We start from the raw sequence: 26,574 nt of genomic DNA on the forward strand, positions 1-26,574 counted from the left end.
AAACTGCATCTTTCAGGAGACGTCTTCAGTGACAGGTGAATTACTTTAAATACATGCCAAGCGTTATGCACAATGCATTTGGCATCGTGACGCGATGTAACATATAATAAGAAGTATGGCGATGGAAATGTTTTACGTCACGTCTTGAAGAGGCATCTGTTTCAAAAGATGTGTCTATTTTTATTTAGGAAGAGGATCTACTCGTGTACTTTGCTCTAGGCAGGAAGCCTGTTACATAAATACATTTTATACGTGTTTCCATGAGTGTGTGTCTGTGTGGGTGTCCGTCGGTGAATGATACGCCATTGTGCGCCTCCCACCGCTTGCTTCGTTTCCTCGCGCTTGCCTGCCCTGTCCACCCACTGCTTCCGACAACCCAGCCTCCCTCTCAGACGCCAGTAGAGGCCTGCAAGAGCATCATCTGTCACTGAGTCATGAATGACTGTACTTACAAGGGTACCGAGCTTTTTCAGAAACAAGGAAAGCCAACCGATATAACTGCCTCTTTCTGTTTATGGATAAACATGAAAAAAGCCTGGTGGTATATTAGCAGCACAGGCCTGAATGAGTATAAATAATATAATGTTGGCCTTCTTTAACAGAATTTGAGTTAGTCACACCAGATTACAATTAATTTCAGTAGAACACAGTAAAGTGGATCTGCTTATTAAATATTGAAACAGTTTATTAAATAAATTAGATGAAATAAAACAGTATGGAGAAGAGAGATTTGGGGCAGTTTGAAATACAGAAAGTCCCACTAGGCCAAATTGAGTTACAGTTAATAATGCTGTAGATAGATCTTCTGTTGGTTCAGCTGGGTGGAGAACCAGTAATCACAAAGGCTTTGTGTTATTTTCACAATCATCAAACTATTGTGGGACCACTGGGGTCTTTGGATTCAGAGGGAGTACTGTTTGTCAGAGACCATTTTTTATCAGTGATCAGGATTCATGTGCAGGATGTTAACCAGTACAGTTTATTTTTACAAAATCTGATCAGGAGTCCAGCTTTCTGTTATTCTTCTGGTTTGAAGTCAGTCATCACCATGATGTGGATGTGAGAGAAAACGGAGAAAGTTTTGAATCTCAGGTTATTGCTGCAGGTGGTGAAATTATTATTATTATTTTTTATCACAAATATTGTGAAGGTTTATTTTCTTCTTGTTTTAAAAACACGAGTTGGTTTGAGTTGCTGTCTTTTTCTTATTCTGACCTCAGTGATTTCATAGTTATTTTGTCTGCATCGGTTCGCCCCTGTTTCTGGCTTTAGCTTCCCATTTCCATCTTGTTTTTTTTATTGCCTGTTTACATCTTGTTTGAACTTTTCTTGGATTCATCTTGGCACCGAAATGAGCACTCCTGTAACTGACTGACAGCAGACCACCTCCCAGTTCCCAACTCGTCTGCTAACTATGTGATGTTGTCCTATCACACTTTGGACGTGTGAAAATAGCGGTGACAGTTTAAGGCCATTCACACCGGGCTACAGGCCGGTTCATGTCCTTCTGTTAACCACTGGTTCTGAGGGAAAAAAGGTGGTGAAAAATTCTTCCGGATTGCTTTGGTCTCCAGCAAATTGACATGGTTTACATGGAAGTTTACATGGAAGATGCCAACTACTCTCAAAGTGGTGATGAAACTGTGAAAAGTTTGACACAAACCGGAAACCGAGATCCTTTGCCTTTGAGTGCATTGGTTGTCTTTTAATACCACTTGGCTAGTAGTTGCAAGTGTTTTAAAATCACATCTTCAATGCAAACTACTGTTTAGGCAACTGTGGCAATCTGTTTACAATCACAAGGAGGTTTTTAGTGCAGCACTCTTTTTGCCACACACTCCATTTAGTAATAGGCAGCAACTTCCGGGACCCACTCACCAACCAGTTGGTGACTAATGACTGGTGGTTGTATCACCAGTTATATGGTTCACAGCTCACCAACAATGTGTGCATGATGCCGTGCACAAACTCTGCACAGCTGAGAATCGCCTTTTCCTGCATTTTCTCAATCTGAAGAGCATCAGTCTGATCTGCCCTGTCAGCTAATACCCAGGTGGTATCCAGCTGCTCTGCATTCAGGCTTTTACCTGTCCTATATTCTGTCCAGAACTCCAGTATCTGGGAATGGGGTTTGTTTTTTGTTGCTGAATGTCTGACATTGAAAAAAATTATATTTATTACAGTGTAATAATACTTCCGGTTTAAGAAAATAACGTTTTAGAGGACAGAAAAGCTTTCTGCAATTGCTTATTTTTGACTTATTATCAAATAAAGAATGAGTAACTGCGTTATCAGGAAGATACCTTCCACATATTCATTTTCAAGCCGGAAAATTCAAATCCACACATAAAAGAGTGCAACACAAAAACATCATTTTTCAGACCTACTTTTTAAGAGGCTGAGTTTTCCTGCTCTCACCATTACCATCAAATAGGAAATCACAGTGTGCCATTTGTTTCACTGCTTTTATCACACACATGTTCAACGCATCTTGCCTTCACCTTCAGATCTGCAGCGTGCCAACATTAATGAGAATATGTGCGGGTAAATGGCCTGTAAATGGCCTGTATTTTATATAGCGCTTTACTAGTCCCTAAGGACCCCAAAGCGCTTTACATATCCAGTCATCCACCCATTCGTGATGGCAAGCTACATTGTAGCCACAGCCACCCTGGGGCGCACTGACAGAGGCGAGGCTGCCGGACACTGGCGCCACCAGGCCCTCTGACCACCACCAGTAGGCAACGGGTGAAGTGTCTTGCCCAAGGACACAACGACCGAGACTGTCCAAGCCGGGGCTCGAACCTGCAACCTTCCGATTACAAGGCGAACTCCCAACTCTTGAGCCACGATCGCCCCGAGTGTTAATGGCTTCCTCAGAGCTCCGGAGGCAGGGAGGTTGGGTTCAATTTGGTTGATGCAAAATCATAAAAATAAAACAGTGAGAAAAGAGTTTTCATTGTAATCACTGCCTAAAATACAGACTGATTGTTTGGGAACATTGTGAGGTTTACACAGTGTTCTGTCACCTCAGGGGATTAGAGTATTCAGATAAAAACAACCTTTTATGTTGATATTAAGAGAGAAAGTAGGGAAAGTAGGAGGAATACAATATGTTCAAAATGCGATTTATTGCCTGAAGTGCAATAAATCTAAAGTTAATGTAGTACAGAGCCAAATAAATGCAAATCTGTAACTGTAGTCAAATATTTGAGTGCATAGGGATGCACTGACTGGTTTTGTCTTGTATGCAGACACTTTATAATACAAAGTTATCTATCTATCTATCTGGTGATCTACACAAGCTATGCACCTTTAAAAGAAAACACAAAGCAGGGTAAAATGAATAAAATGCTTTAACCAATGAAATCTGACTATAACATGCAATTTATTGAAAATAACACTTAAACTGAAACAGGCTGTTCATAAGTTTATGACCACACCTCCAAAAAACTCGTAACTCGTAAGACGACCACACGAAGGGCATCTGCTGCCTGGAACTGTTGTCCATTTACTAAACTTCCCTTGCCATCCATCCCCAAAGGTTCTCAGTTGGATTTGGATCAGGGGAAGATGCAGATGGTCCAAAACAGTGATGTTATTCTCCTGGAAGAAGTCCCTTGTCCTGCAGGCATTGTGTACTGTAGTGTTGTCCTGTTGAAAAACCCAGCCGTTACCACACAGATGAGAGCCCTCAGTTATGAGGGATGCTCTCTGCAACATCTGGACATACCACCTGAAACTCCATTGTTCCACTGAAGGAAAAAGCACCCCAGACCATTATGGCACTCCTTCTACTGTGGCGCATAGAAAACATCTCAGGTATGATCTTCTTGTCATGTCAGCAACGTTTGAAACCATCAGGACCATGAAGGTTACGTTTTTTCTCTTCAGAGAATAAAACTTTCTTCCACCTCTTAACCTACCATGTTTGATGTTTTCTTGCAAAGTCCATACGGTTAGTTCTGTGGTGTTCAAGTAGACGAGACGACCTGTGAAGATTTTTTTGTTTTTGAAGCCCTTCAGTCTCAAATGCTGTCTGATGGTTATGGGGCTGCAGTCGGCACCAGTAAATGCCTTAAATTGAGTCAAGGATTGTCCAGTGTCTTGATGGACAGCTTTTTGGGTCTTCCACTTCCACTTTTTTATCCCATAACCTTCAGGATCATTTAAGAAATTCCAAATGACTGTCTTACTACGTTCCAGCTCAGCAGTGATGGCATGCTGCGAGAAATCCAGCTTATGCAGCTCAACAACCCGACCACGTTCAAAAAGAGAAAGCTTTTTTGCCTTTGCCAACAGAACATCATGACAGTGTGACTACCTGACAGAAAATGACAATGAATCCACATTTTTGCACAGATTTTGACTTTTAAAGACATGTGGTCCTAAACTTGCTGTAAAACAGCCTGTTTCAGTTTAAGCATTGTTTTCAATAAATTGCATGCTCAAAAAAAAATGTTTAGTCTCACTCTCATTTCTTCTTGTTGCACGTTGAAGCTCTACTTGGAACCTTGTTAAGATCCAACCATGAAAAACATGATTTTTTTTGCCATTTTTCAAGTGGTTTTAAACCTTTGATCGAGACTGTATCTTACAAAAGCTAAAAAGAATAGCACATCATTTCCATTTCCTGGTCAATAAAGCTAATATCAGACCATATTTAAGGCATTATGACTAAAAAGAACAACAAACAGCTCTCAGAAATGGCATAAAAACAGACTTGAAGAGCTGCTGCTAGTAGTTTCCTCTCTTAATAGCTCACGTCAGTCTGTAGTGCTTTCAAAAACAGCCTGTTAATCATTAATTTTAAATTGAAGATCAGTGGTGGAATCCTCTTTAATAATAAAATTAAGATGTTCTGTTTTGTGAGCTGATTCCTAAAAGCAACCTTGCATCTTTTCCAGCGTTGTACTCAGGTAGTTGAAAATGTAGAACAATGGGATGGACTGTGTAGGACGAGCAGAATAAAGGCTTTTGTTCCAAATGAATCCAGGCCTTCTACCACACGTGCAAATCCAATTAGAGGAACCAGAGGAGCTGGCTTTCCCTTGCTGCTGCCTGACACATTTACATAGCCTCATAAAGAGGCATCCCAATTTGCACGCCATTACCCACGAATGCTCCTAAACTAATCTACTGCTCGCGAAATCCCAGTGAACCTGTCCCCACTGCTTTGTAATAACCACAGAGAACATGGAGAATGCACTTTGTTTATCATTAAATGAACATAAACCGCAAAACTTGCAGAATTATTTTCAATCACAAACACAAACAGAACAGCAGATAAAGTCTCTCTCATTTTAACATCTCTGACCTCGTTTTCCTGTAAAATACTTTCAGGACTACGCTAAATATATAACGTAGGCTTCTGGGAAATATACAAGTTTATCTGGCATTAACAGTTACATATAAACTGAAACGCAGCACATAAATTACTTAATCTTGAGCCCATGACACATTCAATTACTTTTGAAGCAATAATCTATGCTTTTCACAGCCTCAGTAAAATAATAAAGTGTCAGTTGAGATTAAAGCGCTGGTCAGCGGTGAGTCAGGATGTTGGGACGTAAGCTGAGCTCAGCAGAATCAGTGGTACTCCCCAGCCCAGTGACCCAGTGTCCGACTGATCCAGTTTTAAGAGCACCTCCTCCTTTGTCACTCAATGCATCACCCCTCCCTTTCACTTCCCTGCACGCCACACTGCGACATGGCCACTTTGCAGACTATAAACCCCAGAGAACTGCAGGGATAGAGGGAATCACACTGCAGAGGCTCACTGGGCTAGGACACGCATAGCCAATACATAAAGGCCCACACTCCACACACACACACGCACACACATGCACATACAGACACCTTCACTGATTTACTAATAAAATCATGAAAAATAGACATATTGGACTGAAACAGGCATCTAAAACACACTAGAAAGAGAGGAGATAAACCGAGATGAAACTAAGTCTATAAAGAGAGTAAAATTTAAAAATTAGACAGGCTGTGGTAAAAATCAAGTCATCCTTGTCTCTGCCTGGGTGGCTGGCAGTGCTTCATAAATTTCGTTTACAACATATCACGTCGCACGCTGGTGCGTTCACTATTTTGCGTGGTCCTTTAACTCCTGAATTCGTGGTCATACGTGACATTTAGGAACAGCTTTTTACTTTTCAGAATTGGGTTCCAATAGAAATTTTTAACAGCGTAAAATCCACCAAGTTCTTCCAAAGTTAATGACCTTTAGCTGGTTTCAGAGAACTGTGTGCTAATTAGTATTGCACTTCGAAGAGCTTATCTGAGGAGTGTAATTAATGCAAACCATCAGAAAAACAAATCATTTATCATGCAATGTGCAACACATCCAAATGCGGCACGCAGGTTAAATTCAGCATTGAGCTGCAGGGAACACAGAGAAGAAAACAAATGACGAATGGCACCTGAGGAGGAATGGAACTCATTAATCACTGGCTGGAGAGTTCAGTAGCTTGACACTTTGGCACTTTTGTAGGCTACTGACCTGAAGGCTGCAGAGGCTGTGTGTAGCCTACAGGGTTTTGCAAATGAGAAAAGATATTATGCTGTTTTTAGTGTGGTTTGGGTATGAAGAGTGATATGAAAAGTGATTTATAGCTCTTGTGAGAGGAGCAGGAGATGCTATTTCAGTTACAAAGGCAATTACTGTAGTTTGGATTTTACACTGAGGAAGAAAACTCATAAAAGTGTAATGTAAAAGGAAGAACAATTGGTAGAAAATAATAAAAAAAAAACTACTTTATCTCACCTCAGCTCCCTTTTTACACATGACTTACTGATGGCACACGAATTAAGCTGCATAAAACAAAGCCATAAAACAAAATTTTAAATGTAAGCTTTGACTTTACTGCGATTTGAAGACAATTTGAAGGCTTTACTGTGTCACTTTATAAAAACGGAGGGGTTTTGGCTTTAATGATGGCAAAAATTTAAAATGCAATAAGCATCTTTCTGATTCACCTTACCGACTTAAATTATTAATATTATCAGTTCAGTAAACGGCTGTCATGCTACAAGAGGAGTTGGTAGTGAATCCCTGGAGAGTGAATCACAGGAGGTGCTCGCTGTGACAGTGAGTAAGATTTATGAGAGGACATTGGGCAAAATATAAATTCTCACAGGTGATTAGGAGCGCTCCAGTGGCTCCAGATGTTGAAGGGGATGTTGGACCAGCTGGTATTGAGATGTAATTGCCAAAGTGGGCTTTACTACTTCCAAGTATGTCTAGTGCCATTCATCTATCAGCTGGGAAATACCTTGTCTCCGATTTTGCTGACAGAACACCTTAGAGAGGGGTCACGGGAACAAATATACTAATACAGAGGATGGAGTGGGAGGGCAATAACGAGGACCAGGTAGTTCTCAGATAGCTTTAAATAAACATCCATTCATCCATGATTCCTTCCTTCATTCCTCCGCTTATACAACCCAGGACTGTGGGAATGAGAGAAAAAAATATCTATCAGATTAACTCGATGTCTTTGGGTTTATCAAAGAAAACTGGCAAAAAATAATATATTTTCAGGCTGAATGACTGAACCAAACAAAAAAAAGTTGTATTAACCAGACCTTCCTATGCTGTAATACACACAAAGCAATCCTAACATTAATGAGTGTTGTGTTAGCAGCTACAAATACTTAGAAAAAGCAAAGGTATTTTCGCTGAATGCAATGAAAATGCCTCCACAATTGTGGGTGAAAAACTTGATGCTTAACTGTAAAGAAGAGTGCTGAAAAAACTAAACAATACGAGGACACATCACCAGTCAGCTTGTCTTTAGAGATAACTGAAACATTGAATTACAATATTTAAGTGGAACAAGCAAAGTTGAATATGGAGTTTGAGAACGACATAGAAAACCCAAAGAAACTTGTCCCACATGTGTGTTGCGTAGCTGGTTTGAGAGGATATTCTTCCTCCTTACTCCCACACTGTGCCACTTCGCACTCTTGAAATTACTGAAATCCATTAGCTATCACGTGGACAGTCTGAGAGCTTCGTGACAGCACAGTTGCACATAAAACGAAGCACCGATGCCCTTTACATCCACACAGAAGTAGAGCTGCAGGAGCATGTAGGTAAAAGGAAAGAAGGAGAAAATTATGGCTGCCAAAAAGACAAATATCTACACTTGTCGATGCTGAAGAACGGGTGCCAAAGTGCATTTTACTGGCCTTTTTACATTTCACATTTTACCTCATGTACAAAGTTTTGAAAGTGTGAAAGTTTTCAAGTTTTACAAACATTCAAATTCAACCAACATGATTATCAGCGTGTAGTCTGTATATATTACTGCAGCTGTTAGCTTTCAAACCAGGTAGTGTTTGCGCGTACCCTCCCTGTCAATCACGCTGAAGGACAGAGAAGGTAACAGGAAACAAAACAACATTAAAGAAGAGGATTAATGAGAGACTCGATGGGATTGAGTTTCAATATAAATTCTTAATACAAAGAGTAAAAATCTACTTTGTTTATATTTGCAAGTGTCCTGTTCATGTTATGAAAATTGTGATGAGACCATTTGCAGAAATAATTGCTCAGGAGCTACAGATGGATGCATAAAATTGAATTTTACTCTCCAGATAAGGAAACACAGCACATCTTTGCACTATGGAAAAGCAGCTATGGCTGACCTGGAGTCATTTTGCTTAACTAAAACAAACAGCGCTAAAAACAAGGCTCCATCAGGCTTAACCTTAAGTGGAGGCATTAACTCCAAAAACATTTTATTTGATGCAATATAATTGCAGTGTTTGGCGAAAATATGTATATTTCTCGTAATCTGGTAAATGACCGATGGGACAGGCTGGCAGCAAGGTTGCCTGGCATTCGGTGTTCTTAATAAATCCACGATCCAGGAAAATTACTGGTGCTGTTGTTGCTTGAGACACACAAGAAATCTCAGAGCTTGACTTTGCAATGTAACCAACAATTTTCTGGATTGTTTGTCTAATAAAAAAATGACTCAAAATACTATTCACCTAAACGTGAGTGTGAACCAAACTAAATACCGTTGCAGACTAAGAAACCCTAAACCTTGTAAGTGGAGCAGCGCCGATGGCTGGAGAAAGGGGACAATAGTAGGGGCACAAAAGGATGTCATCTGGCGGGTATTTTTAGAGCGTGAGGTGCAGTGATAACTAGAAGCTGTTGCAATTTGCCTGCAGGTTCCCAACAATAATAAGTGTTCTCATTCTGGGGTTTACTCTGAGTGACATCCTCTCATGAAGAGAAAGAGGACTGGCTCAGACACACATACACTTGTTTATAGGTGGGAAACATTTGCCTTATGTGGTTGCAAAGAACAAGCAGTCTTTTCTGGAGCATTTTGAAGCATATAATAGTATTTGGCTCACAACCCACTAAACGAAATAGCCAAACACAAGAATGTTTTGAATGCAGAGCCTAATCTCTTGATGTGAACTCTCTAAAAGGCTTCAATAAGACATTTATGAATTTGAAGGCAGGAAGGTGTCTTTTATCTTCAGGTCAAATCAGCTTTGTCTGGGGAAACAGTCATATATCTTGTTTTCATTTTTTTTAAAGCCTCTTGTGATGTAATTTGTACCAAATTGCTTTAGCAATAGTCAGTACTGAGATATTAGTACTTATTAGTGCAGTGCTTTCGACCAGTCTGGCAGTAGGATGGATTTAATCATTAGGTAATACTGAGATCTATACATTTTTCAGTAATAATTGATAAATTATTGTTTACAGCTAATAAAAATGTTTTTAAAAATGCAGAGAAAGAGGTAGCCAGTAAGTCCAAACCCACATTACTACAAGAGCTACAGTTTCTTTCTTTTTTCCCATTTTGTAAAAACAGTAGCACCACCTGCTGGTAGTTGGCGTTTACTTAACAACAAAACACGAATATTTTAAAGGAGAGATTATGCAATGTTTGCTTTGAGAGTGTTGATGCAGAATTATAAGGTCAGAAGCTTCATTATGCCAAAAGAGGAACTGTGATACTGCATGAGGAAGTCAGGAGTGGCGGAAAAGCATGTGAGGGCTGGTGCATTTATGAGAACAGCAAGACAGCATTGAGATGTGCAATAGGAGTGGCAGACTGGTTCAAGAAGGGGGTGGGATCGGCTCTGAGGCCCTTCTTGTATGGAGTGGTAATGGACAGGCTGACAGATGAAGTTAGGCAGAAGTCTCCTTGGACTATGATGTTCACAGACGTGATCTATAGTGAGAGTAGGGAGCAAGGGTAAGAGAGCCTGGAGAGGAATAAAAGTCAGCAGAGACAACACAGAATACATGAATGTGAAAGAGAAGGAGACAGGTGTAACAGTAAAGATGGAAAGGAGTGAAAGTAGTGAAGGTGGAGAAGTAACAGTCAGTGGACAAGAGAGGTGCAGGCAGGAATAAAAGAGGATGGCCGCAGAGAAGTCCATGGACGTAGGAGGACATCCAGAGGAATGGTGTGACAGAAGAGGATGCTGGTGAGATGGACCCCAGTGAGGAGTTGTGCCAACCCCAAAAGCGAGCAGCTGGAGGAAGTAGAACAAGATCATGGGTGATGAGAAAAAATATAAGGTAAATAAGCACATTTCTGCTCCCCTTTAATGCTTCTAATTTTTTAAAACACAAAAGGAATAATGAAGAAAAATCCAGTGTAAAGCCAGGAGGATTCATGAAATAAAACAAAAATACATAAATAAAAACATAAAAACAGGTATTACTAACTGTTCTAGTTATAAATTGTTCAGATTAAATATATTTTCAAATATATAAATAAATATACATTTTAAATATTTATAAATAAATATAAATATTAAGAAATAAAATAAACATTGAAAATGTATGGTTCCAGCTATATTTTGGAGAAAAATTAATTAAAAATAATTTGAATCGTCAGCTGACCGGTGACGTTTAGGCGCACAGCGGAAGTTAGGCACAGCGTGTTTGCTAGCTAGCTGCAGCAGTAGCACCCAAGAGCACCAGAGGCTCAAACATGTTTTCTTTACTTCTGCAAACGAAGCACACGTCATGGATATACTTTTCACTGCTGGGAATATGCTTTACAACGTCGCCACTTTTGGCCAAGCCGGACAGTCTCAAAGAAGTAACGGATGCTAACTGGGAGGAGATCCTGACTGGGGAATGGATGATTGAATTGTCAGTGTCTTGCTAACGTCCGGTGCTCACAACTAGTCAGCTAGATTTATTTTTAAACTCCCATAAACACGAGTCCAGCCGTCTAAAGGCAACGGTCATTAGTTTTATTTAATTGTTATCTTTTATTTCGACATGTAGTCAGGACAAATTCAAATTGTTCAGCTCTGCTAACAGCTGCTATTTTTAGCTAACCAGCTTACATCAGTTGCATGGGGTTCACTTTGCTAAATAACAGACTCATAATAACTCGTAGATTAGTGGTTATCTGCACGGTGAAAGTGATAATTGTGCTCCTGATTTGCGTCTTTCTTTGTGAAACTTGATCTCCATCAGCTACGCACCCTGGTGTCCAGCGTGCCAGCAGCTCCAACCAGCGTGGAAGGAGTTTGCGGACTGGGGAGAGGACATGGGGGTCAACATAGCAAAAGTGGATGTGACAGAGCAGCCAGGTGGGTCTGAATGACCGCTCCCATTTACCAACTACACAATGACTTGTACACATGAAACAAAGCTTTCAGGTCAGTTCAGGAAACCTCTCTGTGTTGGAAAGGATGATGTTACAGATTTGGCAATGATATGGCAACTCTGCAGTGAGTCAGTCATTGTTTTTCCAGCCTCTTGTAAGGTGTTAATACTAATGTTGGTCTGTAGCTGAAGATCACTTCAACATGTCTGTCACTTGGTGTACTTGTCTCCCCCCTTTCTAAGGTTTGAGCGGGCGATTCATCATCACTTCACTTCCTACTATATACCAGTAAGTTCATGGTTATTTTGTGGTTTTATTTACTTCCTCTTTTAAATGAGTTAACCCAGCTGTGCAAGCTGTTGTTTTATCATGGTTTGGTCTGTGGACGGCAGAAAACTTTGCATTGGGACTCTTAAGTACAGTAGCAGAAATAGGATTTATAGGATAGGAACAAAAACGTTTTAACTGGTTTGCCATAGAGTTCAAAGAATCAGCTAAAAGTAGCTGCAGTAGGAAACTATTCCACAGTCTTGGTGACTCGGATGGAAAGGTGCCGCCCCTTCTCAGTCTTAATCTTATATTTAGTCTTGTATGAGGAACAACTAGTAAGTTCTGACCCTGTGATCAAGTCTAACCTGCTGTCTTTTTCTCCACATTTCCTTCATGCTTCCAGTAACAATGCAGTACAGTCAAAATGCCACATAGTTTTCAAAATTACCTAGCCTAAACTGCCAGAGTTGAAGCTAAAGTTTTCAGATTGCAACAGACCAAATTTTTAAGCGAAAAAAAAAAAAAGAATAACCTGAGGCTTCTTTGGTGCCCCTGAACTAGTAGTGTGTTTATTTTCCTGTCGCTCACAGTGAGTATTGAAAGATTGACCCGTGTCTCTGCACTGTTTATTTGGCTGACTAAAACAGATTATAACAGTGGCTCTGCTTTAGTTGTTCTGGCTGTGCCACTTCAGTTTATATGTGCAGTACTAGCTATATACTGGGTGTGTGTATGTTTGTTTGTAGTGAATTCGCAAATTTGTGCAGGCTGAGCTCTTGAATTCCTGTCTATTCCTGTCTATTAGCAACAGATCTAAATTTATCCTTCTGAAGCACTGCCAGTTCAAATTGAAGGTTTATTATATTAGGAGCACAAAAAAGGAGTTACAGTTCAGCTCCTGATGGCTATCCATAGCATTACTAATTGCAGTTGCAGCTCTAACAGTTACAAAATCCGCAGCAAACAGGTGAGCAGCACCTATGCTTTCTGTTTGTTTGTTTGTTTGTTTGTTTGGAATCAACAATAAATTCATCATATAAAATGACACATTATCTCTTCATAAATTGGCAGTGGCGTATAATTGGACCTGTGGTTCAGGAGAATGCAGAAATCATGACATGAAAACGTAGAAGCACAAATAAATTAACTTTCCCTTGATGCAGTAAAATACTTCATTCAATCATTTTTCATTTGTTTAGTGGAGAAAATTCTAATCTTTATCACTTCACTACTTTATCCTGCAGCTTGTCGCTCAACTTCAGCTCTCAGGCTCAAAGCCACTATAGCTGCTAAATGCACGCATTTTTTGATAGTATATCAGGCGATAAGATGGTCCCTATCTGTGTGAATCTGTGTGTTTCAGCTCTAAGGACGGCGTCTTCCGCAAGTACCAGGGAGCTCGCACTAAAGATGACTTCCTCAGCTTCGTTCATGACCAGAAATGGAAAGCAGTCGAGCCGGTTTCCTCTTGGTTTGGACCGTCTTCCTTTTTGTGAGTTTCAGTAATTCTCTATGCTATTAATGCTAGAGTTGTATCAGCCCGGGTTATTAGTTAAATTAGTTTTCCTTCACAGGACTCTAGACTAACTTTTTGCCATGGGTGTACAGGTACGGCTAACTTCAAAAAGTTAGGCGTACCGGCACAAAAGTTAGGCGCACACAAATTTTATAATAATTTATATAATATAATGTGTTTTTCTGGATACACTGTGCTTTTTCAGCATTCAAAGATTGATGACACCGTGTCAGAGCACTGGCTATGAATTTCAGAAGGATCAGGCCTTAACTTAACAGAAAAGTTAGCAATAGTTCTTTTCCTATTACAGCTACATCCGTGGCGACCGTGGCTCAGGGGGTTGGGAATCGCATCTGTAACCAGAAGGTCGCTAGTTCGATCCCTGGGCTCTCTGTCCTGGTCGTTGTGTCCCTGGGCAAGACACTTTACCCTACTTGCCTACTGGTGTTGGCCAGAGGGGCCGATGGCGCAATATGGCAGCCTCGCTTCTGTCAGTCTGCCCCAGGGCAGCTGTGGCTACAACTGTAGCTTGCCTCCACCAGTGTATGAATGTGAGAGTGAATGAATAGTGGTATTGTAAAGCGCTTTGGGTGCCTAGAAAAGCGCTATATAAATCCAATCCATTATTATTATTATTATTACATCCACTTCTGTCGTGCCTAGGCTGCTCACTAGGGCTGGGTATCATCACTGATTTCTATAATCCATTCGATTCCGGTTTTCAAAGTCCCGATTCGATTCAACTTAGCCTCAGACAGTCAAAATATTATAATTCTGATCATTTATCAGTACTGACTTCATCAGAATTGTGAACATCACAGCAGATGCCTTTGTGTGAAAGTAACTGAGAATAAAACACAGAAAAACATGAAGGAGATTTTCCTGGTCTGGCTTTTTATAGCAGATAACCTTAAAAATATTCTACAATGTTCTGCATATAAAGTTTAAATTTCTTCAGTATTGAACAACAGAAAAAATAGGCTTTCTTGTCCGAAGTCATTTAAGTGAAAGACAGCAGCTGACAGCGCTGTAAACAACGGTAGACTGGTGGGTAATAATAATACAGAAAACAGAGATTGGAGACGGGAAACTGTTCTTGAAGTACAGAGAGAGATAGAGAGAGAGCTAGCTGTGCATGAAGTGTGTTTTTAATAGTCGTGGAAGCAAAACAGCAAAATTCATGATGACATTGATCAAATGTGAAGCGCAGTTTGCTGCTTCTTTTGCTGCTGGCTCGGTGAATTTTGGTTGGAGAGACAAAACCTGCAGCTCAGAATCAGCGCAAAAAGACGTAAACACAGCGCGGACCGGACGCATCAGGATCGCTAAGCTCCGACAGCGTGTCCGTCTACGGGCCGTCAGGTGAGAAAGCCGAGAAAGACAAAGTTGATTCTGATGCGTCGGCTCTGTGTTTACGTCTTTGTGTGGAATCCGTGTACCTGCTCTCATTTGCTGTTTGGTTGTTGTTGAAATGGTTTTGTGAGCTTTAATCTGAGAATCTGGCATTTCTGGCAAAACACAGTTATATTTAAAAGTCGATTCAGGATTTAATGAATAATATCGCTTTATTCACCTCCCACTTCCACCTGCACTTTCAACTGGACCACGGCCAATCAGAGAGGTCCCGCCCCTGACTATCTCGGATTGGTTTAGTCCACGATAGGGCAAAATGTGTGTCTGTTGTTGACCACAGGGAAGGTTGCAGATTTTTTTTTTTTTTTGCTACCCGAACAGTTGGTCGCACAGGTGCAACCAAATATTTTTTTTTTAGTCGCACCACTGAAAAATTTGGTCGCACTCTAGAGCCCTGCTTCATGTTCAAGGTAGAATTTGTGATGGGAAATGATTCATTCTCCATTTATCAATTAGTTTAATAATAATGAGTCACTGTTGTCCTTTGAAAAAGCAGAAAATCACTTGAAGTGTTTACTCTTTTCTTCATGATGCTTTTAAGTGAGACACAAATGCACACCCTCCTGTGCCGCTCCTGTTATTTTTGTCTTGGCTTTGTAGTGACGTGAGCGATTGAAACAGTGTTATATTACACGCTGTCCTCCCCTCCTCTGTTGACAGAATGAATTCGATGTCTGCTTTGTTCAAGCTCTCCATGTTTATCCGGGTAAGTGAGGATTTCTCTCTCAGTGCTGTAGGTTATTATGCATATTAAGCATTTATTTTGTGTGCATGTCACGCCTAAAGTGAAATTACATGTTCAAATTAGACTTGCTTTCATGTGCAAATTGTAAACTTCTAATCCAGTTTTACGGAGCTGGCACACTGGATGAAAAACAAATGTAAGTGGACCTTACAGAGAATTGAGTAATCAAACATTACTCAGATAGGTGGAAACAGGAAATTTTGAGGGAAGCCTTGCCCAGCTTAATTGAATTAGGATGCAGAGTTAAGACATACATCAGTTGCATGGGGTTATGACAGATGGCTTAAGAATGGCTTTACACATTGATAAACGCACCAGGACACAAGTAAACTCTACCACATACTTGATGTTTCAAATATATTTTGAGTATCTCCGTTGGCAGCTTTGTTTTAAATGACAGTTTAAGTGTCGTGATATCTTACTGTTAAGCTGCTGATGAATATTCCCGAATCTAATTCAGTTCAGCTGTGATACAACTGTGCAATAGTCTTCAGCTGCCCCTCATTTCTTTACATTTGTTTCCAAGGAGTCCCGCTTTCTTGTGAATATTTTTTAACAGTCTTGAGCAATCGTCCTCCAGACTGTCTGAAGGTCTTACAAAGTTTTTCTTTTGGCATTGACTGCATTTGGCTGCATATTGAACAAAAAGCAGTCAAAGAAGAGCTTCTATTCCTGAAGACTGCTTAAAGAAATCATAGAAAAGGCTTCCCTAAAAGCATTAAGGCTGTGGTCATACCAAAAATTAACTCTTAAGCTTATAAGAAGCTCACTTTTTGTCTCTTATTCTGTATTTCCATCTATGTTCAATAAATCTCTGCACCCTTTTCCCATTTTCCAAATACGGTATAAAGAAATTAGGGGAGGTTTAAGACTTTTGCACAGAACTGTAGCTGTTAAAACAAGAACTAAATTGTATATATAAGCTATAAAAACTATAGATTCAACTTTCAAATCTTTGGCGCTCTACCCTGCTGTACCTGTATAATCAGTTCAGCGTGTGGCCTGAAGGTGGCGCCAGATGTTCACTGGACCCTTCTATTGATGATATGAATTTTAGCTACATATAAACAAAAGCACGGGTTAAAAAAGATCTAAAGAATAATTGAATTGGGATGCTTTGTTGATGTGGGTTGAAATATCTCGTCTCTTGTGATTTCCAGCGTTGTCATAACTACATGACGGAGAAGCTGGGGATTCCCGTTTGGGGATCATATGTTATCTTTGGCTTGGCCACTCTGTTTTCTGGCCTGGCGTTGGGTCTGGTGAGTAATTTTGCCGCGCTTTGTCATTATGAAACCGAAATGATTCTGTTTTGAAGCTCTTACATCGTTCATCACAAATGCACACATTCCCAGTGGTTTAACGGTTAATCCTGTCTTGTCTGTTGCAGTTACTGGTGTTCATTGCAGATTTCGTTTTCCCCTCAAGAAGATTCTCTTCTCACGATTACTACCCAAGTGAGTTTTGTAATAGATTAGACTAAATACTAATTCACATTTATGTTATATACAGTAAGATACTGACTGTTGCTCCAAATGCTGCTGTGCAGAGAAACAGACTATGGATCAGGCGAGATTAATCCAGCAACAAGAGGATGCCATTGAGGCTGATGGCGAGGAAGATGACGAGGAGGAGGAAGAAGAGGACCACGACGAGGTCTGGAGAAAACGGAGAGGATCTCCCGAGGGCCGCCCTGAACCCAGGGGGCAGGCTTTCCCTGACGACGCCCTGAGGAAGCGGGTGGTGGGCAGCCGGGGCGAGGAAGAGGAAGAGGAAGAGGACACTTAGAGAGAGAGAGAGCCTCCTCTTGACACGAGTACCGTTGAGACAGCAGAGTTGAAGGAGCCAAGTTCCTGAGCAGCAGTGTTTTTTTTTTTGTTTGTTTGTTTCTTTTAGAGCAGAGTCCAAAATCTTCCCGTTGGTCCTGTTCCTCACCCCCAAGATCCTAAAAATGCCTCACTTCTTTTCTTTTTCTCCCTCCCCCATTTTTTTAAAGGAGAGCTTTAGACTTTCGCCTCTGCTCTCTCTCTAAGCCTAAGCAGCAGACTCCACCTGGAAAAAGAAAAGCAGCGCTCCAGACACCTGTTTCTGAAACAAACGGTCTGGCTGAGGTTTAGGTATGGCGTGCAGTGCGGCTGGATTTTTGCAACGATGTTTATGCTATGCATTGTTTTTTAAATAAATGTGTTATATTTTTAATCTCTGAATTATTATAACAGGGTTGTAGGTTATCTATGTGGACAGGTAACTTCATTTAATTTGATTTCATCTGCAACTTGAACCCTAATGTTCACACACCTTTCCACTTTCTGTGTCTGATGGCGAGAACGTGGCGAAGGACGTCTAAAATGTTAGTTTTTCAGTTTGCTTGTTGCAGATTTAAAAAAAAAAAAAAAAAAGGAGTGATTTGATATTTTCCCACATTGACTTTTCTGTGGCTGTTTCACTATAAAAGCCTCCTTCTTACCAAATGGAGGCTTTTAAATTGAAGCAACTGTAGGAATCTTTACGTTTGTATTAGCCGTCGTGTTACAGCTATGGTTTAGACTTGGGTTTGAGTGCGGCAAACAGTGATGCTCGTTTTCTCTTTTATTCATGTGAAGTTAATTTAAACTCAGCCACAAGCTTTGTGGTAAATATTTTAAGTATATCAAATGCAAATGTGGCTACACTTGTATTTGTGACCCTATTTAGAATACTAGTTTGAACAGTTAACACAGCCCAGGCCGTATTACAGACATCCTCTTGACACAGGTACATGTGGGGCAGGAACCCTTCGAATAGCATCTATGCTATAGAAAGAGCGACGATCACATCACTCTTTCACTTTGACTAGGCTGTGTTTCTGTTGTTCAGCAAAGTACTAGGCCATCTTGCACAGATGTGATATTGAGTTTAAATTAAAGACGTGGAGAATGTTTTTCAGTAGTTTCTTTAGTTTCCCCATAAGTTATCCTAAAGCTATTAATGTTATGTCTGATTTATTATCTGTTTCTAATATTTTTACTTGTGATTCTTTAACTATGAAAAGATATTTGATTAAAAAACAAACAAAACCCTTTGCGAGGCCAGGTCTGCAACGCCGTGTAGGTGCGATTAAGAAGACGAACAATATGAAGACTTGGTAAATTCCTCTATCCAGAGCGATGTGTGGCATATCTGTACTAATGCTGCTCCGCTTTGAGGAGCAATAATAAAACTGACGTGTTTTCTTTTTTTTTTCCCCTCACCAACATCACTTGTAAAAATGTCAAACACCTGAGCTTCTTTTATATGCATGAGTGACACACATCGTGCGCTGACGTCTCATTAACTCCTGTATACTTTTCCTCCTTTTAACCGAACTACAGACCCAGTACACGACCAGTGTTTTGTTACACGTTTTCGTTCTGAAGGGGCTTGTAATGACTTGCATTTATTTAGATTTTTTTTTTCTATGCTGATTTTTATTCCTGAAAAAGCCAATTGATCATTTAGGTGATGGATGAAACTGGTTGTACATATGACTTGTAGCATTCTCACTTTACAGTGAGTCACCTGTGATGCTTGATTGTTTCTTTAAATAAAGGGTTAACTCTAAAAAACATTAACTTTTAGCTGTTGTTTTGCTTTTGCGTGATATTATTCTGTAAAATATACAGTTTGACAAAGATGCAAAAAGGATATTAAGCAGGTGAAGCGAGAAAATTGTCAAGTGGTAGATTTGACAATATTTGAAGAAATAAAAAATTTGGTAAAGAGTTACTTGGGTGATTAAGACTCACTGGACACTTTATTACTATGTTATTACCAGATGGACCAATTTTGCATCAGAACTTCAGATGATTTACGGAGGTGCTGGAAACATTCCTCAGAGATTTTGATCGATGTTGACTTCATGGTGTCACAGAGTTTCTGCAGATTTGACAGCCATGATTGAAATCTCCTGTTCCACCACATCCCAAAGGTCTCTACTAGATTAACTGTCACAGGCATGAAACCAGTTTGAAATGATTTGAGCTTTGAGACATGGTGTGATATCCTGCTGAAAGCAGCCATCAGGAAGTCTTACTATCAGGATGTAGATGGTAAGCAACGAGCTTGAGGGGGCCTTCAGTGTTTAACAGTGATGCTCAGTTTGTGATAAGGGGCTCAAAGTATGTCAAGAAGATATCTCCTACACCATTACACCACCAGCAGCAGGAATAATGATTGGGAGCAGTGATACAGTCAGACAGAGACAGTACTCAAATAATCCTGAATTAAAATCTTTAGAAAAACTCAAGGGGTAGGTAAAAATCTTTAAGCTTTTTAAGTTGTTGTTTGTTTTAACTTTATGCAGTTTTGCATGCATTCTGTTTTGTTCTGGCGACCATTAAAATTAAAGGAAGTTCAGTAACTGTGCCTGGATGTTGGGTGGTTTTCTTCTAAACTGACTAAATTGGCTACATCCACTTAAATACAGTACATGGTGTAAAAGGCTGAATGAGGAAAAGTTTAAAAGGTGCTATAAATGTAGATGATGTATCATTGTTTAAGGAAATGCATCAGTGTGTAGCTGAATTTGATTACTGTACTCACTCTGGAGAAAGTTTTATCTTCTTCTTAGTGTTGTGCAGCAGCTTCTCCACATAAAGGATCACAAGACAAGTTGATTAGGAGACATGAAAACCAAAGGTCTGCCACATGTGCTCCATCCATCCACCCTCTTCTCCTTATCCTTATCAGGGGTCCATGTGTGGTCTGGAGACGATCCCAGCTACCATAGCATGAAGGGCGCGTACACTGTGGACACGTCACCAATCTGATGCAGGGATAACACAGAGAGACAGACAACCGTCACACTCACCGTCTCACCTAAGGCCAATTTAGAATCACTAATTCACCTAACCCCACCAATATATACTATATTCTTGTATACATGAAAAAGTGATCACAGCTTAAACCTGGATGAAAAGGTAACAGGTAACTGCCAAATAAATGTAATAAATGAGTGAACGTGAACTCCAGTTAAACCATCTTAAAATCTAAATATAAAAACTTTAAATGAACATATTTTATATTAAGCGCCAAAGTCTGCCAGCAGGTGACACTCTCACACACATTTTGAGTTATTTTCAAAGCCAACATTGACCTCAGGAGCTACTAGTAAGCATTATGTCAGACAAATGTGCACCTCAGGACATTGTGACAGGAATGTAAAAGTGTGGTATTCTGAATGTAAAAGCTGCAGCTGACATTTTCTCTAATTTATTCTCCTGAGGCTTCCCATTTCCTATCTTGAGTGACAACTCCTGTATTGTATCTCTCATCAGAGCTGTGATTTCAGCTTGAGTACCCTTGTGCACACGCTCTGTTTAGCAGTAGTATGTTTCTTGGAAGGAGAATGAAAGAGGAAAGGTGTTTGATGGGATTCCCCTGATGTACTGTACCAGCCTGCTACACGCCCCCTCGGGCGCTTCAGTGCAGCGGGGTCATCCTGCACATGAAGAACACAGAGCAGATGCTTGATAAAAGCTGAATGCACACTCAACTGAAGCTGCCATACTGGGTTTGATTTATCGGGCACATACGCAGATTCCCTTTAAGCTGAACGGGGTACTGTTCTGCATCCTAAAGCAAAGACAGATGGCAGTTTAGTAGTTTCTGTTCTTGTTCATTTAACTCGCTTTGGTCCATATAGTTTGCTATTGTCCTTGCTTTAACTTTACCAGCAGTGTTCTTCTGAAGTGCCATGTCTGCAGCAGGAGAGCTGGATTCTGTATGATAACACTATGTTGTACTGTGACATTTCTACAGAGGCTCTTTCATTCTTCTTTTCAGGCTGGCTGGGTTTATTAGTTCTCCAGACTTTGATGATCCCTGTTAAGAGAATCCTGTAGACTTTGGTGAAACACTGACTTCTCTACATTGGAGAAACAAAGGGGGGAAGTGTATGCCAAGGAGTTCAGTCTGCTGTGTTGCCATTGTGGTGGGTGTGAATCATCAGTGCAGATGAAAATTGCTGGTTTATTTAGAGCTCATTAGAGAGAAGCTCACAGTGAGGCTTTCAGCTATAGGTCTTAGGTGAAAGAAGTTTCTAGCTTCTTAAATCCAGACAAATATGCACTAAAGTGTTATGTGTTATAATATTACTAATAGGTAATATGCAAGGTTTAATTAAGCCTTTATTACCATGTCAACCATCGTATTATAGCAGTTAAGAAACAAGTTGCCCCTGGCTCTAGTCATATGAAAGGCCTCTTGCAAAGAAGCCTTCATTTTTATGTCTTTTTGTAGTTGGTTTCTGTCTCATTATGCTTGATTTGGAGCTCTTTGTGGTTGATTTGAAACTCTTTTACTTTTTTCGCCACCAGAAAACAAAGTAAGATGGCAGTTTCAGGCAGACTAGTGGATCATCCTCTTCTGTCACACTTCTGTCTGTACCTCTCTAACTTTGTCTCATTCTATTTATATTTAAAAATAATTTGAATTCTTTCATATCTTAATATTTTCCTAAGTGGAGCTACATGAGGCGTTTATGGAAATTACAATTTCTTTTCCCTCCCCTTTTTTTTTTTAATAAAGCACATCTACTGATGCCTCTGCAGACACAAGGTCTTACTATTTTGAGGTTCCCAAAGAGAATCAGGGCTTCAAGCCTCTTTTTTAATGTGAAAACACAGAACAGCTGAGCAGAACTGCTCTGCTTTGGTAGAAATGTTCCTTCAGATTTACAATTTGCATTGGGTTTGGTTCTCTCTGTGAGCCTCCTGCATTTGTTTCCAGTCTTATGTTTGTTGTTTTTGCTTAATGTTTTGCAGATGAATTGTGGGAATTTGACTCTTTGAGCCCTCTGGCCTGTTCAGTCATCTGTCTATGGATACATGCGTACTTCCCATAAATCCCAGCATAGTTAGCTTTAGATAAGCAACCAGTAGCTTTTAGATAGATGTTGTTGAGGAGAATAATAAATTAAAACTGTTAAAGTACAGTCTCAGAGTAAATGTACTTTAACTTGTGTCTGTGGAAGGGAAATGAAAGTCTGTCTGGCTAATTTTTTACCTCTCACTGAATGGATGTGCAGGTTTTAACCTGACACACCTTTTGCAGACAACCACAAACAGAAACTTTCAAAATCTTGTTTCCCACACCCCCGTAGCCCAATTCCATAATTCATATAATTCACTCTATGAATCAGTTCCATTTCCATTTTTTCAGCTATAATTTCTCTCACAATAATAACGGTAATCTACAAAGTGTCTGTACTCCTCTAACTCTTAAACGTCTTATCATAGAATAAATGAAAAGTCACTTATCCAGCATGCGGAAAGAGGCATAAGAATTTTTTTGGTTTGAACTCTTTTAAAAATACATAAATAAATAAATCCTAGTGGACAGAAGAGGTTTTGGCTCAGACCACAAAAATCCATGAGAAAAGCAGGACAGTGTTATATGATCTTGCCGGTCCCTCTGGTCTACTGGACGCCAGCGAGGTAAGAGTGTGAGTGTCCAACAAGGCAGCGCTTGTTCTGTGAGCTTTGTCCCCTCAGTACCCTCCATGTGGTTGGACCATTACCACACATAAGGAAGATAAAAAGACTGAGATCTCTTTGTTATAATAGGAAAATTTTAAGATCATCCGAGTATTGGGTCACTGAGATTGGACATGTTTTTGTTTCTTTAGACTTCCAAACCCTCAAAAAGCAGTTTAAGATGAGGATAATTTTCTTCACAGTGGTGCTGAAAACCCACAAAATTTATCAGATCATTCAAAGAAAGAAAATTAGAATATGCTTGTGTGGCTACTGAGAAAATCTGTGAATCTAGCTGAAAATTAAGTATGTGTATGTGCTCATGTTTCTGTTTTATTTGTTTTTTTTAATGCATTATTATTATTGTTTGCATTTCTTTGTCTTACCCTGCTTCACCATCATTTGTCTCACCTGTGTTTCATTCCCACCTGAGCCTGATCACAAATTCACCTGCAGCCCTGCCATTTGATGGCTTTGGACTTTGCATTCATTGCTTTTTTTTTTTTTTGGCATTGCCACCCAAATCCTTTTTTTTTTTTTTTTTTTAACTTGGTTTGTCTGATCAGTCATAACATGAAACTATGGGAGAGATTTGTTGAAGCCAGACTAACTGATGTGAAGGTATAGAGGAGCACAGAAGGAGCTACAATGTGACTTTGTGGCTCTAGAGAAAGCAGAAACAGATATTGTGGTATTGCATGAACGTTAGGAGCGGCAGAGAAGTATGTGAGGGTGGTGTAGGACATGTATGAGGACAGTGAGACCTGCGGTAGGAGTGACAGATGGGTTTAAGGTGTGGCTGGGATTACATCAGGGATCGGCTCTGAGCCCCTTCTTGTTTGCTGGAGATGTAAGGAGCAGAGGTTGTGAAGGTTGTGAGTTTATTTCACTGGGAATGAGCAGGACGGACAAACCTAGAAATGAGCACATTAGCTTGAGCAGTTTGGAGACAACGTTAAAGAGTCGAGGCTGAGATGGTTTGAATATGTGCAGAGGGGGCATAGTGCACGTACTAGATAAAGGATGTTGAATATGGAGCTGCCAGGCAGGAGGAAAAGAGGAAGATCGCAGAGGAGCTTTATAGATGTGATGAAGGAGGACATGCAGAGGGTTGGTGTGACACAGGAGGACAGGGGGAGATGGAGGCAGATGATCCCATGTAAAGGGAGAAAGACGCGTCACCGGAACATTTGGGCAGACACGATTGAATTTTGTGAGTGTAAATCAGTGGAAAATTAGGATATCAACACACAGTAATGGTTTTGGACATGTTTGTGGTCCTGACTGACTAATCTCAACTACCACCATGTAATAGGTGGTAAATTGGAAAAAATGTCAGGATGGAAAAAACCTTTAAACATGTTAGCAGTGCTGTACCTAAACTGTTAGCACCTCTTCAAGACACCTTTTTTTTAATCTTAAATTATCATTTAATAACCATTTACTTTACATTTCTTTACTTTTTAGGGGGCGAATTAAGGATAAAAAGCTACTTTCCATGTTTCTGAGTTTTCTCGGAAGGTTTTAGGCTGGCGCGTGCTCACGATATTACTACTTGTAGCAGTAGCAGGGTCTTTGTCCAGCTCAGACTCAATATGTTCATTGTGTCGTTACACATTCATGACAAAGTCTGTCTGTTTAGTGGCTAATTGCGTCTCCACTGTAATTACAGTTGACCAAAATCTTTTCTTTCCTTCCACAAACACCCTCCTCTGTATCCACCCATATTTACATCTAGGAGCTCTGTCACTTCCCTCCAGACCAGATAATTACACGGAGGCTAAAACAAAAATAAAAATGAAACACAATGGTTTGTTGTTGTGTCTCCCATTCAGTCTACAGCAGGTACATTTTCAGGAAACCAATGCGGTTATGCCAGAGAGAAAACCCTGCCACGTTTCTTTGCCTGAATGCAAGGGCACTAAAATAGCAACATGGTATAAAGTATAAACACAGGATACACTGAGTGGATTTTCAGGGGTGAGGGGAGAGGGGGCGGAGAAGGAAAAAAAACACCACACGGTCCATTTAAAGAAATAATAAATGCTCACAGCCTGAGTAAAACAAGAAGGAAACTCCACAAAACTGCTACTTTTAAAGGGATTTTCCTCTAACCAGTAGAGTTAAATTTAAAAATACCACAAGAACAAAAGTATAAAGGTATAAAAGACTGTCACAGCTTTCTTTAACTTATAATGACAGAGACTTCTCAAAGGTTGCATATAGCGAACCTGTAAACACTACACTGACATACTGGCTCTTAATACTAGGGGTGTGGTTGTTGTCACTTTGCTTGCACCTGAGAGAAATATCTGGCTCTTCTCTGTCAGAGAGAAAATTGCTCAAAAAGAACATTATGTGCATGTTGACGCTCATAATGTGGTAAAATATAGTCTTGGACTGCAAAACCATGAGATGTGACTCTCTAAATCTCTAAATCAAGTCATTAGTTTCAATGTGACATCGTTTTACACAGCTGTTTAATCACGATCTAATGTTATAAGCATTTTCTCGTATCCATCCATTCGCGTCCGCTTATCCTGTTCAGGGTCGCGGGGGGCGCTGGAGCCTATCCCAGCTGTCATAGGGCGAAAGGCGGGGTACAATGCCAATGCATTTTCTCGTATGTCTTGCAAAATAATCTTGTGCAAATGTTTATCTCAGGGGTGCTGTTGATGCACTGCTTCATGAGTCTTTTAGTTTGCGCTGATGTTAAGACGCATATTTTCTAGTCAGAAGGAAGTCGATGTTTACTCCAGTCCCAAAGTTTTAAACCAAACTCAGCGAGCAGTGCGGCTGTTCCCATGGATATGATAGTTTGTTTTGGAGCACCTCAACCCATGTGAAACACACATCTGGTCCTCTTGAATTGTTTAAGTCCCCGAGCTGACACGTGAAAACACCCTCCAGTACAGTTTAAACATTATCACGGGTCAAAAGAACAAGTGAAATCTGGTCTTAGGTTTGGGCGTGGGAGAGTGTTTAGAATCCGCATTCCTTTGTGTGAAGAGAAAAAAAGAGAGCGAGTTTTCTTTGACATCTTAAATCTCTTAACAGCGGGGGAACAATGGCAAAAGGGCTCAAAAGTGACAGATTTTTGAGTCTTTTCTATTGACTATCCCTCTCCCAGTGCACAAGGTTTTTGTGTGTGTGTGTGTGTGTGTGTGTGTGTGTGTGTGTGTGTGTGTGTGTGTGTGTGTGTGTGTGTGTGTGTGTGTGTGCATTCTCCACCATCGTTTGTCTGCCAGAAAGGTCGAGGAGAAAAATTAAAAAGTGAAGAATGACGAGAAAACCCCTCTTTAATTAATTAGTGCAATTATTTCTGTGTAGTAGGTTTATACGACCAAGGTTTCCTTTGCACGCTTAAGACTCGCAATGCATCGTGAGATAATTAATGTCACGGGAAGAAGAAGAAAAATACTTCTGTTTCACTTTTCTTTTTCTTTTTTTTAATTCTCTTGGTGAAATACTGTTTAATTACACCTACAAATGGGTTTTTAAATGGAGCCAGACAAG

General features: G+C 40.1%; 1 protein-coding gene and 1 long non-coding RNA gene across 2 annotated transcripts in view; one reads left to right on the top strand and one right to left on the bottom strand.

The window, feature by feature from the left end:
- Positions 1-26,574, bottom strand: part of LOC146686116 (uncharacterized) — a 130,768-nt gene that overhangs the window by 6,370 nt on the left and 97,824 nt on the right. The window contains exon 2 of the long non-coding RNA XR_014916944.1: positions 20,126-20,348. This is a non-coding gene — a long non-coding RNA (uncharacterized LOC146686116). The remainder of the gene's footprint in view (positions 1-20,125; positions 20,349-26,574) is intronic.
- On the top strand, positions 10,911-19,151 carry tmx1 (thioredoxin-related transmembrane protein 1). Its single transcript, XM_085441696.1, has 8 exons — positions 10,911-11,155; positions 11,489-11,604; positions 11,864-11,909; positions 13,255-13,383; positions 15,481-15,526; positions 16,726-16,827; positions 16,956-17,022; positions 17,115-19,151. The coding sequence occupies exons 1-8, from the start codon at positions 10,992-10,994 to the stop codon at positions 17,351-17,353; spliced, it is 909 nt and encodes a 302-aa protein (XP_085297822.1). The 5' UTR covers positions 10,911-10,991; the 3' UTR covers positions 17,354-19,151.

The sequence above is a fragment of the Copadichromis virginalis genome, linkage group LG19 (assembly GCF_057382275.1).
Source record: "Copadichromis virginalis isolate Kocher_CV1m ecotype Utaka linkage group LG19, C_Virginalis_male_GT1.1, whole genome shotgun sequence".
Lineage (NCBI taxonomy): Eukaryota > Metazoa > Chordata > Actinopteri > Cichliformes > Cichlidae > Copadichromis > Copadichromis virginalis.